Raw genomic sequence first — 14,093 nt, forward strand, 5'->3', positions numbered from 1 at the left:
TGCTTGCAGCTAGCTTGGGCTTCTTCGGCTACTGAACACCATTAGCTCCAGAGGGATCGAACACAGGGCCCGACCTCGATCGTCCGGTCCCGGAGCCGCGCCGCCGTCCCCCGTACAGAGCCAGAAGCAAGAAGATGGTCCTGAAAATCGGCGGCAGAAGACTTCGGTCTTCATCAAGGTAGCGCACAGCACTGCAGCTGTGCGCCATTGCTTCCCATGCACACCTCACACTCCGGTCACTGATGGGTGCAGGGCGCTGTGGGGTGGCGCCCTGGGCTTCAATATTAAGTACCTTGGCTGGCAAAACTACACATAATATAGTCATAGAGACTATATATGTGTAAAATCCCCTGCCAGATATACCTACAAAAAAGCGGGAGAAGTCTGCCGAAAAAGGGGCGGGGCTATCTCCCTCAGTACACTGGCGCCATTTTTCCCTCACAGCTCCGCTGGAAGGATCGCTCCCAGGCTCTCCCCTGCAGTTTCCAGACTACATAGGGTAAAAAAGAGAGGGGGGGGGGCACAAAATTTAGGCGCAATATTGTGTATACAAGCAGCTATTGGGAAAATCACTCAGTTATAGTGTTAATCCCTGTGTATATATAGCGCTCTGGTGTGTGCTGGCATACTCTCTCTCTGTCTCCCCAAAGGGCTTTGTGGGGTCCTGTCCTCAGTCAGAGCATTCCCTGTGTGTGTGCGGTGTGTCGGTACGGTTGTGTCGACATGTTTGATGAGGAGGCTTATGGGAGGCGGAGCAGATGCCGATAAATGTGATGTCACCCCCTGCGGGGCCGACACCTGAATGGATGGACTTGTGGAAGGAATTACGTGAAAGTGTCAACTCCTTGCATAAAAGGTTTGACGACATAGCAGATGTGGGACAGCCGGCTTCTCAGCTCGTGCCTGCCCAGCTGTCTCAAAAGCCATCAGGGGCTCTAAAACGCCCGCTACCTCAGATGGCAGACACAGATGTCGACACGGATACTGAATCCAGTGTCGACGACGATGAGACTAATGTAACTTCCAATAGGGCCACACGTTACATGATTGAGGCAATGAAAAATGTGTTGCACATTGCTGATGTTACCCCAGGTACCACAAAAAAGGGTATTATGTTTGGGGAGAAAAAACTACCAGTAGTTTTTCCCCCATCTGAGGAATTAAATGAAGTGTGTGAGGAAGCGTGGGCTTCCCCCGATAAGAAACTAGTAATTTCTAAAAGGTTACTAATGGCGTACCCTTTCCCGCCAGAGGATAGGTCACGTTGGGAAACATCCCCTAGGGTGGATAAAGCGCTCACACGCCTGTCAAAGAAGGTGGCACTACCGTCTCCGGATACGGCCGCCCTAAAGGAGCCTGCTGATAGGAAGCAGGAGGCTATCCTGAAGTCTGTGTATACACACTCAGGTATTATATTGAGACCGGCTATTGCTTCAGCATGGATGTGCAGTGCTGCAGCTGCGTGGTCAGATTCCCTGTCGGAAAATATTGATACCCTTGACAGGGACACTGTATTGATAACCATAGAGCATATAAAAGACGCAGTCTTATACATGAGAGATGCACAGAGGGATATTTGCCGGCTGGAATCTAAAATAAGTGCAATGTCCATTTCTGCCAGGAGAGGGTTATGGACTCTGCAGTGGACAGGGGATGCAGATTCTAAAAGGCACATGGAAGTTTTGCCTTATAAAGGTGAGGAGTTAGCTTTTTTGCCCCATGTTCCCTCACAGCCAAAGAAAGCACCGTATTATCAGGTACAGTCCTTTCGGCCCCAAAAAGGCAAGCGGGTTAAAGGCGCGTCCTTTTTGCCCAGAGGCAGAGGTAGAGGGAAAAAGCTGCAGCATACAGCCAGTTCCCAGGAACAAAAGTCCTCCCCCGCTTCCTCGAAGTCCACCGCATGACGCTGGGGCTCCACAGGCGGAGCCAGGTACGGTGGGGGCCCGTCTCAAGAACTTCAGCGATCAGTGAGCTCACTCACGGGTGGATCCCTGGATTCTTCAAGTGGTATCTCAGGGGTACAAGCTGGAATTCGAGACGTCTCCCCCTCGCCGTTTCCTCAAATCTGCCTTGCCAACAACTCCCTCAGACAGGGAGGCTGTGCTAGAGGCAATTCACAAGCTGTATTCCCAGCAGGTGATAGTCAAGGTGCCCCTCCTTCAACAAGGAAGGGGGTTACTATTCCACAATGTTTGTGGTACCGAAACCGGACGGTTCGGTGAGACCCATTTTAAATTTGAAATCCTTGAACACATATATAAAAAAAATTCAAGTTCAAGATGGAATCGCTCAGGGCGGTTATTTCAAGCCTGGACGAGGGGGATTACATGGTATCACTGGACATCAAGGATGCTTACCTGCATGTCCCCATTTACCATCCTCACCAGGAGTACCTCAGATTTGTGGTACAGGATTGTCATTACCAATTCCAGACGTTGCCGTTTGGTCTATCCACGGCACCGAGGGTATTTACCAAGGTAATGGCCGAAATGATGATACTCCTTCGAAAAAAGGGAGTTTTAATTATCCCGTACTTGGACGATCTCCTGATAAAGGCGAGGTCCAGGGAGCAGTTGTTGGTCGGGGTAGCACTATCTCGGGAGGTGCTACAACAGCACGGTTGGATTCTAAATATTCCAAAGTCACAGCTGGTCCCTACGACACGTCTACTGTTCCTGGGGTTGGTTCTGGACACAGAACAGAAAAAAGTGTTTCTCCCGGAGGAGAAAGCCAAGGAGCTGTCATCTCTAGTCAGAGGCCTCCTGAAACCAAAACAGGTGTCGGTGCATCACTGCACGCGAGTCCTGGGAAAAATGGTAGCTTCCTACGAAGCAATTCCATTCGGCAGGTTCCATGCAAGGATTTTTCAGTGGGACCTGTTGGACAAGTGGTCCGGATCGCATCTTCAGATGCATCGGCTGATAACCCTGTCTCCAAGGACCAGGGTGTCTCTGCTGTGGTGGCTGCAGAGTGCTCATCTTCAAGAGGGCCGCAGATTCGGCATACAAGACTGGGTTCTGGTGACCACGGATGCCAGCCTTCGAGGCTGGAGGGCAGTCACACAGGGAAGAAACTTCCAGGGACTATGGTCAAGCCAGGAGACTTCCCTACACATAAATATTCTGGAGCTGAGGGCCATTTACAATGCCTTAAGTCAGGCAAGACCCCTACTTCAAAACCAGCCGGTACTGATTCAGTCAGACAACATCACGGCAGTCGCCCATGTAAACCGACAGGGCGGCACAAGAAGCAGGATGGCGATGGCAGAAGCCACAAGGAATCTCCGATGGGCGGAAAATCACGTGTTAGCACTGTCAGCAGTGTTCATTCCGGGAGTGGACAACTGGGAAGCAGACTTCCTCAGCAGGCACGACCTCCACCCGGGAGAGTGGGGACTTCATCCAGAAGTCTTCCAGCTGATTGTAAACCGTTGGGAACGGCCACAGGTGGACATGATGGCGTCCCGCCTAAACAAAAAGCTAGAAAGATATTGCGCCAGGTCGAGAGACCCTCAGGCAATAGCTGTGGACGCTCTAGTGACACCGTGGGTGTACCAGTCGGTTTATGTGTTCCCTCCTCTTCCTCTCATACCCAAGGTACTGAGGATAATAAGAAAAAGAGGAGTAAGAACTATACTCATTGTTCCGGATTGGCCAAGAAGAGCTTGGTACCCGGAACTTCAATAAATGATCTCAGAGGTCCCATGGCCTCTGCCGCTCAGACAGGACCTGCTGCAGCAGGGGCCCTGTCTGTTCCAAGACTTACCGCGGCTGCGTTTGACGGCATGGCGGTTGAACGCCGGATCCTGAAAGAAAAGGGCATTCCGGAAGAAGTCATCCCTACGCTGATTAAAGGTAGGAAAGAAGTGACCGCAAACCATTATCACCGCATATGGCGAAAATATGTTGCGTGGTGTGAGGCCAGGAAGGCCCCAACGGAAGAATTTCAGCTGGGCCGTTTTCTGCACTTCCTACAGTCAGGGGTGACTATGGGCCTAAAATTGGGTTCCATTAAGGTTCAGATTTCGGCTCTGTCGATTTTCTTCCAGAAAGAACTGGCTACACTGCCTGAAGTTCAGACTTTTGTTAAGGGAGTGTTGCATATTCAGCCCCCTTTTGTGCCTCCAGTGGCACCTTGGGATCTCAACGTGGTGTTGAATTTCCTAAAGTCACATTGGTTTGAACCACTTAAAACCGTGGATTTGAAATATCTCACGTGGAAAGTGGTCATGCTGTTGGCCTTGGCTTCGGCCAGGCGTGTGTCAGAATTGGCGGCTTTGTCATGTAAAAGCCCTTATTTGATTTTCCATATGGATAGGGCAGAATTGAGGACTCGTCCCCAGTTTCTCCCTAAGGTGGTATCAGCTTTTCATTTGAACCAACCTATTGTAGTGCCTGCGGCTACTAAGGACTTGGAGGATTCCAAGTTGTTGGACGTAGTCAGGGCCCTGAAAATTTATGTTTCCAGGACAGCTAGTGTCAGGAAAACTGACTCGCTATTTATCCTGTATGCACCCAACAAGCTGGGTGCTCCTGCTTCATAGCAGACTATTGCTCGCTGGATCTGTAGTACGATTCAGCTTGCACATTCTGCGGCTGGACTGCCGCATCCTAAATCGGTAAAAGCCCACTCCACGAGGAAGGTGGGCTCTTCTTGGGCGGCTGCCCGAGGGGTCTCGGCTTTACAACTTTGCCGAGCAGCTACTTGGTTGGGGTCAAACACATTTGCTAAATTCTACAAGTTTGACACCCAGGCTGAGGAGGACCTAGAGTTTGCCCATTCGGTGCTGCAGAGTCATCCGCACTCTCCCGCCCGTTTGGGAGCTTTGGTATAATCCCCATGGTCCTTACGGAGTCCCAGCATCCACTTAGGACGTCAGAGAAAATAAGATTTTACTCACCGGTAAATCTATTTCTCGTAGTCCGTAGTGGATGCTGGGCGCCCATCCCAAGTGCGGATTGTCTGCAATACTTGTATATAGTTATTGTTTAACTAAAGGGTTATTGTTGAGCCATCTGTTGGGAGGCTCAGTTATTATTCATACTGTTAACTGGGTATAGTATCACGAGTTATACGGTGTGATTGGTGTGGCTGGTATGAGTCTTACCCGGGATTCAAAATCCTTCCTTATTGTGTCAGCTCTTCCGGGCACAGTATCCTAACTGAGGTCTGGATGAGAGTCATAGAGGGAGGAGCCAGTGCACACCAGGTAGTCCTAAAGCTTTCTTTAGTTGTGCCCAGTCTTCTGCGGAGCCGTTATTCCCCATGGTCCTTACGGAGTCCCAGCATCCACTACGGACTACGAGAAATAGATTTACCGGTGAGTAAAATCTTATTATTTCCCGGGTGTGATATACTGTGTCGAAGCCTAATTGCTTAGGTGCCAAATTTATCGAGCATTTGTTCACTATGTTTAGGTCTGATGGTAGTTATGGCCATCCCCTGTGTAGCAATTTAACCATGGATACCCCCTTAGTGGTCTCCCTTTCCTTCCCCACCCTCCCTCTTCTCCCTTTTTTTCTCTTTTCATCCCTGATCTTCTCTTTCCTTTTCTCTTCTCTTCTCGACTATCGTTAAATTACAGAAAATTTGTTGTCTACTTCTATTGTAATGCTTTTGCACCCCTCATTTTTATGTTTCTACATATCCTATGGGATATCATGTGTGCTCTTTTGAATTTATTTGGTGTCATCGTCTCCTGTTTGATCTGTATTGATTTATTCGACATCTCTTCAATAAAAATATTGCATAAAAAAAAAAGTTACACAAAGTAGCAAATATAGCAAAACACTTAGTAACCATATACAGAGTGAATGCTGTTAAATGCATTAGCAAAACTGACCCCATTGATGATCTTTTTCTACGCACCTGATCAAAAAGAGGAATCATTTGAAGGCAAAGAGAGACAGATAAATTTGAGTATCAAAATGGATAGTGCCTCCAAGGGCTATATTCCATTGTTTTAAAATAAATTATACTGAAGGAGGTTGTAAAATGTACACTGCACAGGACCCATCTGCTATCAAATTGATGCCGAGATTACATGAGCTCATCCTTTTTCACTGTGGATATATCTTAAGGATGGTTAAAGGTTTGATGTAAATAAAGCAGCTTTTAGGAGAGCATGTAGGAAACCATGGTTTAGATTTATTAAAACTGGTGAAGTGATAAAGCAAAAGGTGATAAAGTACCAGCCAATCAGCTACTAACTTCCATGTCACAGGCTGGGTTTGAAAACTGACAGCTAGGAGCTGACTGGCTGGTGCGTTATCACCTTCCACTTCATCATTTCACCAGTCTTAATAAATCTTCCCCCATATGAGCAATACTCCACAGAAAATGTAAGTACAACAATAAACAAAACATACACTCCTTGTCTTTTTGACCTACTAGTGGGTTATTTTTTACTTAATTGTATTGTATGTGCCCAAAAAACATGCCAATCTACCAGTCATCATTCAGGGATGATAGTAAACACCGTCAGACAACAAGATCATCATCCAACCTACATTTATGGTACCTGTTCAGATCTGACCCAATCTTTTAAAATTGACCACACTACATACTGTACATACTGTATGTACAAGTATGGAGAAATTGGAAAGGTATTGAGGTTGGGCTGTTGTCTATGACCTAGGGCCAGCTTAATTTGTGCGAAGTTCTAATAAAAAAAATGTGTCAGTACTTTTAGTCGTGGAATGCACGTTATTTTTACTACATGTATTTATTTACAATCTGAATGTTTTGTTTTTTTCGTTTTTTTAAAGAAAAAACAGTGAAATATTGGCAGATTTTATTGCCACCTTTTATGTTTTCAAGAAAAAAATGTAAAATCTGTACTTGTAGTGTCTGAGCCTAATGATTTCATTTTAGTGTGGGAAATGAACAGCGATTTATCAACATCACCAGTATTCTGCAATGTTGGCTGCAGGATATAAAGCGGTGATTTTTTAATGTTATTGTTGTTGGCGTTGGCCTTTTAATTACAGTGACAAAAAAATAAGTAATTTTTGCAAATCACTTCATTGTATTTCCTCCTAAGTGGGGAATTGAATTAACGGCAGTAAATTGCTGCAGGTGAAAACTGGAAGTAGCCTCAGGCCTTAACTTCTGGGGCTATTCAGATGGACTCCTGAATTCCCCCAATAGCCTTGTTAACACCTGTTAAAGTACTGTGTTAATGGGCATTAACATGGGTTCATGGGTGTTAATGCACAGGAATCCGTGAAAAGTTCATGGATTTGTGTGTTAAAGCTGTCATGTCACCGATTAACCCTCGAGTTATCCGGGATATTTTTTCGACCAGCTGAAGCAGGTGAAGAAAAATCCCTGATGATTGCTGGCTAATTGGATATCCCTGGGGGAATCAGTTTGCCCGCTGTAATCTACCACAGCTAATTGAATTCCCCCTTAGTGTGTAGGTAATGTGCACTGCTTACTGTGTTCCTCCTCCAGGTTTTCATCTGTCCTCATATTATTGTTTTGTTTGTGACTTCTTAACCTACGTAATTATTATTTTTTTGTTCCCATAATTGTTGCTTATTGAAAAGAAATTCAGGTTTTAAAATAATATTGACAATATTAAACTGTTTAATAAACATTCAGTCTTTTATCTTATTAAAGTTCTTTCTCAAGGGATGTATTTTTTCTTTGCAGCAACATGATGCGGAGGTAAAACGGGTATCCGAAGCCCTCAAAGAAAAGATTAAAGAAAATAGGAGGATGAAGTCTTCATTCGATACCCTAAAGGAGTTGAACGACACCCTAAAAAAGCAGGCAAGACACAACCATCTGTCGTATATGCTTTGTATTTGATGTGTGGACTGTGTAATGGGCAATTCAGAATAAAAATGTGTTGATGAAATATAACAAACATAATTCAATAAAATGCAGGCGCAATAAAAAAAATTAATGTGAGAATGAATATCTACCTATTGAGCTCTTAAAAAAGATATAACACTGCTCTTAATGAGTACTTCTGAAAAATTCTCAAACCAGTTATCAATAAAAGACAAAATATCTTTAATAAGAGGACACTAGATTAGCTCTGTAAACAATCTTTTAAGTAAGTTAACAAGATATACATAAAATCACATATCAATAACAACCAGATCTACGGAGTATGGTAGTTAATAAGTACATATGTATAATGGTGGACTTAATCAAATCTCACGTCATATATAAAATTCTAATAATTCCAAAACTCTCAGGAGCAAGTCTATATCGGATAGTTGCTCCTGAGAGTTCTGAAAGTGTTCTCCCTACACTATACAACCTTTTCATCAGACCAACCAACTGAACAGTTTTCTGACACATTTTTATTTCTTTTAACTATTAGTAATATTTTTAACATACAGAAGTAAGCGGGTACTGTCCGCTTAAGTGTGAGCTGAAAATCGTTTATTTAGGAGTAATGCCCTACGATGGTAACCCGACAATATTGCTAGCAACACCATGTATACTAATGATGGACGGAACATTGATCGTTCCATCCTTCATTAACATCATTCAATGAGGCGCATTTAGATGCGGCCACAAAGCGGCTGTTGTACGCACATCGGTTAATGTTTTCTTAATGTGATTGCTAAGAAAAAATTAACCAAGGTTATGCTCTGGCACTTACAGGGTGCTTCTCTAAAGCTGCTGCTAAAATAGGAATAGTCAATCCCGATAAACGTATACAGGTTGAGTATCCCTTATCCAAAATGCTTGGGACCAGAGGTATTTTGGATATCGGATTTTTCCGTATTTTGGAATAATTGCATACCGTAATGAGATATCATGGTGATGGGACCTACATCTAATCAAAGAATGCATTTATGTTTCATATACGCCTTATACACACAGCATGAAGGCAATTTTAGCCAATATTTGTTATAACTTTGTGCATTAAACAAAGTGTGTGTACATTCACACAATTCATTTATGTTTCATATACACCTTATACACACAGCCTGAAGGTCATTTAATACAATATTTTTAATAACTTTGTGTGTTAAAGTTTGTGTACATTGAGCCATCAAAAAACAAAAGTTTGACTATCTCACTCAAAGTCCGTATTTTGGAATATTCCGTATTTTGGAATATTTGGATATAGGATACTCAACCTGTATAAACAAAAGGTAAAGAAGCAGCGCTTGTTTAGAAGTGAATTCAAATAATGGATTGTCTGAGTAAAAAAACATTTGTGAATTTTAAAAGTATATATTAAAAACACAAGAATAGATATAATATATATAAATGTATTTATGTACTCCCACACAACATATATAATACTGGTATATATTTGGGCTGGTTCCTATAAGAATTCTGGACTGCAGCTGAAAAATATTGTACAGTTCAATAACCTCTTTAGGTGTAAGGCACAGTTCATCAAGGAAGGCTGTTTACCACAATAGCCACTGTTGGAGGAAGGATCCTGTGTTATGTCTATGGTTCCAGAAAGCAATATGACCTCACTAGGTATACGGTGTCCTAGGATTTCCCAGCCAAAACAACAGAGGTGATGGAAGGTTCTTGATATTAAACCTCTTAAAAAGTCCAGAAGATGGCCCAAGCACTTATCTGTAGTTTTCAATGCTGCTAGTGGGTGTAAGCAGAGGTGTTGCTTCATTGATGTCAACAGCAGTTTGTGAATTGGTTTAATGAATTGTCAACTCTATTAGGACTTATTCAGTGTGGGCCTGATTCTGAGATGGATGCTTTTGAACAACAGCTGCGTCTTTGGATGCAGCTACTGTACTAAAATATGCTAATTTCTGTTGAAAGCGTCTGAAGGAAAAAGACACCTCCTGCCAGCATCTATGATATGAGTGAGGGTCCGAAGACACAGCATCATATCACCATTGTGGCCATCAGTGCGATGGTGGCAGCATTGACTATTTGAGTAAGCCTGAGCTTACTCTGTATGGCCGTCTCCTGTCCACTTGTGAGACCAGTACATCTGCGGACACTGGCCTCACCGCTCCCAGAAAACAGGGCGACACCTGGAGATGCAGGCTAAACTGCCCCAGCTGCACCTTGCGAGCCCGGTGAACAACCTCAGAGAAGGAGACCTACACATGCACAGATCTCTAAATATCTGAGATATATGTAAACCGTCAGGTTTATATACATCTCTGTATCAGGCCATTTGTCTCTTATGCGGGCCATACACCAGGACGACCAGCATCCAATTTGATTCCAGGCACGATTTCCCTTCAATTTCCTCGGCAGCTCTGGACACTCGATTTAGAGCTCTGGACACACGACGTGTCATTAAATGATCGATGGTGTGCCTCACCTAAAAAAAAAACCAAAAAAACCTGGGAAATGCCACTCAACATCGTACGATGCATCGTATGTACAGCAAACATGGTACTATGTGCTTGCGATTACGACAGATAATATGGGCTGCACGTACGATCATTTGATGTGACGTGCGACCTGCGGAGCCGCACATCGTAATCATACATAAAACATGCACGATGTGAACACAGTGTGTCAATCGACGCGTCAATATTGTGTATACGTACATGATATCGACCTGATGTATGTCCAGCATTACTGTTATTTGTTGGCATATAACATTATTTTAGATGGCATATAAATTAGCATTGCATTGCATTATAAGGTAGCTAGTTTAAGTAATGTTATGGTTTAAATACCTGTTATTTTTACTTGTTTTCTAAAGCTGAACGAAGTAAGTGAGCAAAATAAGAGATTGGAAACTCAAGCTAAGAAAGTTCAGTCTCGTCTAGAAAACTTGCAAGTAAGTTTCACATTCATCATAATATATTGCTGTTTTTGGTATTTGGAGCCAACGTTTTGCTAATCAGGGCCACATATTTTTCCAGAGAAAGCAGGCGTTTGTTGCAGTACAGAAATGCAAAGATGTTTCCCAGGTTGTACGGTATCCAAAGCCTCTGAGAGCTGAGAAAACATCTGTAAAACCTAAGGTAAAATGAACCAATGTCTGCTGTTGTCCATTTATGGTTGATTTAAAAAGACATTAAACCAGTGTCATAGTTATCTTTGTTTTGCTTGGCACAATTACAATATCAGTACTGTATGTCATAGCATTGTAGTGATTGGAGCTAGGATTTTGAACGTCGATAGACTAAACTGGTATTGGCAGGGTGTACATCCAAATAATTTCTTCCTTTTGTGGGCACATAATTTTCTCATGGGCCTTACCAGTTAAGATTAAGGAGCTCTGACATTTCACATGGAGAAAACAAAGATGTGTCAAAAATTTAGTAATTTTGGTGCCAAAGGTAGAATTATTCTTCATGTTTAGTGACCCTTAAAGCCCAGTACTCACGGGCCGATCAAGGAGAGATGCGTGCTGAGCGAACCGCTCAGCACACATCTCTCCTGCCGCTCAGCACAGCGCGATCTGTGCTGAGCGTGCGGGGGGAGACGGGGGGGCCGCTCACTTCACCCAGCGGGTGAAGTGAGCGACCCGCTAGATTGGCCTGCATGCAGGCCAATCTAGCAGCGGCGATAGCGATGTGCGGGGCCGCGCATCGCTATCGCCGAGGGGGCTACACACGGAGCGATCCTGCCGATATTCTAAGCAATCTAGTCAGATTGCTTAGAATATCGCTCCGTGAGTACCCCCCTTAAGTCTTCTTTAGTCTGTGTTGTAGTCTGGAATAACTAACCTCTGTGATGCCTATATTTTTTGTTTATACAATTATCTGAAAGTATACAATATGGTGCCAAGCTATGCCATTTTGCCACTTACACCTGCTTACGTATGTATAGGTGGCACTGTTTTAATGTGGGAGTACAGTAAATGCTTGTTAACTCAGTTAGAAGCAGGTGGTCAGGGCAGGTGCAAATAGTGGATGATAATGAGAGCCGTTCCACAGCACTAGCGAAACACTTGTGTTTGCAACTTCTTCTCGGTGGGTCGACAGTGTCTAGGTCGACACCTATTGGTCGCCAGTGAGTAGGTCGACACAGGAAATAGGTCAGCATGAACAAGGTCGACATGGAAAAGGTCGACGTGAGGTTTTTAAGGGTTTTTTGGTGTTGTTTTCTTCGTAAAATGACCGGGAACGCCAATTAGTGCACCGTGTCCCCACGCACTTACCGCTGTGCATGGCATAGGTTACTGTTCCCAACTGTAGTACACGTGGATCGTAAAGTATGGAAAAGTTTTAAAAAACGAAAAAAATGTGGAAAACTCATGTCATCCTTTTTCCACGTTGACCTTGTTCATGTCGACCTAACAGATGTGTCGACCTATGTCCTGTGTCAACCTACTTACTGTCGACCTAATGTGTGTCGACTTAGACACTGTCGACACAGAGTCCGAGTACCATCCAATTAGAGGTGAAAAACATCGGGTGCAGAAAATTTCCTTTTTTCACTCTCTTTCCCCGATGTTTCACCTATATTTTTTTTTACAGGTTATCCAATTTGGATCTCCCGGAAAAAAAAAGCTTTTCCTCCGAAAACACACAGGCTCAGTGAAACCTGTGTGTTTTCGGAAGAAACAGCCCTGTTTTCACATGAAAACGAGGCTGTTTCTGGGGAATTGGTTTTGCATGCCTGAGGCAGGTGAAACAAAATCCCCTATAAGCTGCTTCTCGCGACAGCTTATCGGGGCTAATTAGATAGCCCCGACGGGACAATTAGTTACGGTAAATTACCACGGCTATTTGGATACCCCCCTAAGGGGTATATTCAATAAGAGTCTGGTCCATTCCGACATGCAGTTGTTGGAATGGACCCGACAACCCCTATGCAATGGACGGCCAAATCCGACTGTCGGATTTGACCGTACACAGGTCGTGTGCTGCCGCTGCTGTCAGCGGCTGCTGATGTGCTGACAGCAGCGGTGCAGATGGCGCAAGCGGGCGTGAGCGGGGTGGCGGCAGGGGGAGCAAGCTGCGGGGGACATGTCTACGGCGGGGGGAGCAGAGATCGGCGGCCGGCGGCATTAGCAGGCTGCGGGGGGACATGTCTGCGGTGGCGGGGGGAGGCGCTGCAGGGATAGAGGTGGTCCTCTCTCCCTGCACGCCTCCCCCCGCCGCCACAGACATGTCCCCCCGCAGCCTGCTCCTCCCGCCGGCCGCAGATCTCTGCTCCCCCCGCCTGCCGCAGCACCACTAGTCTCCTAATCTCAATCCGACTTTTTTGAAAGTCGGATTGAGATTGTCTGAAACGTGGCTAAAACCTGTCAGGTTTGGCCTCGCTTCCGACAATGCACGGAATAAACGGGACACTAATTGTCGGAATAAACGGGGCACTAATGAATAGGTCGGAACTCCTTCCGACCTAAAACTGTCGGAAGCTGAAGTCTTTCCGACAAGACGGCAGCTTCCGACAGTTATTGAATATACCCCTAAGTGTTTAAACAAATCTAATAGTTAAAAACAGTGGTGCAAGTGAGACGTAGTGTATGCGTATTGACTGACACAAGCAGGGTAGATATATACTTTTGCTGATTCACATGTGTCAAGGATCCAGGCTCTGATGATTCCCCTATCTGTTTAGTGTACAGGAGATAGGGACATGAGCACTGGTTCAGTAACAAAGTGTATAAGAGAAAAAATGTGTAGTGAGTAGCTCCAATTAAGGATGAATAGATCCTAATCAAGAAATAAGAATTTTGTAACAAGGAGGTGCTCCCCTGAGAGTAAACTCTACCACTAGGGATCGCTCACCCAGAGTATAATGTATATTACACACTCTGAGGTAGCAGCATAACAGTTGCATGTTCACTGCAGCTTATCATAAATTTCTCTGACGTCCTAGTGGATGCTGGGGACTCCGTAAGGACCATGGGGAATAGACGGGCTCCGCAGGAGACTGGAAAGATTAGGTACTATCTGGTGTGCACTGGCTCCTCCCTCTATGCCCCTCCTCCAGACCTTAGTTAGAATCTGTGCCCGGCCAGAGCTGGGTGCTCCTAGTGGGCTCTCCTGAGCCTGCTAGTTAAAGAAAGTATTTGTTAGGTTTTTTATTTTCAGTGAGCTTCTGCTGGCAACAGACTCACTGCTACGTGGGACTGAGGGGAGAGAAGCAAACGTACCTGTTCACAGCTAGGTTGCGCTTCTAAGGCTACTGGACACCATTAGCTCCAGAGGGTTCGAACACAG

The 14,093-nt window shown here is 44.7% G+C and overlaps 1 protein-coding gene across 3 annotated transcripts in view; it reads left to right on the forward strand.

Moving 5' to 3' along the window:
* CCDC138 (coiled-coil domain containing 138) overlaps positions 1–14,093 on the forward strand; it is a 333,074-nt gene that overhangs the window by 133,675 nt on the left and 185,306 nt on the right. For all 3 annotated transcript variants that reach the window (XM_063953820.1, XM_063953819.1, XM_063953821.1), the window contains 3 exons: positions 7,657–7,776; positions 10,673–10,750; positions 10,836–10,937. In XM_063953820.1, coding sequence (XP_063809890.1) covers positions 7,657–7,776; positions 10,673–10,750; positions 10,836–10,937 — 300 coding nt within the window. The remainder of the gene's footprint in view (positions 1–7,656; positions 7,777–10,672; positions 10,751–10,835; positions 10,938–14,093) is intronic.

This window comes from Pseudophryne corroboree, chromosome 2 (assembly GCF_028390025.1).
Source record: "Pseudophryne corroboree isolate aPseCor3 chromosome 2, aPseCor3.hap2, whole genome shotgun sequence".
In the NCBI taxonomy this organism is placed as follows: domain Eukaryota; kingdom Metazoa; phylum Chordata; class Amphibia; order Anura; family Myobatrachidae; genus Pseudophryne; species Pseudophryne corroboree.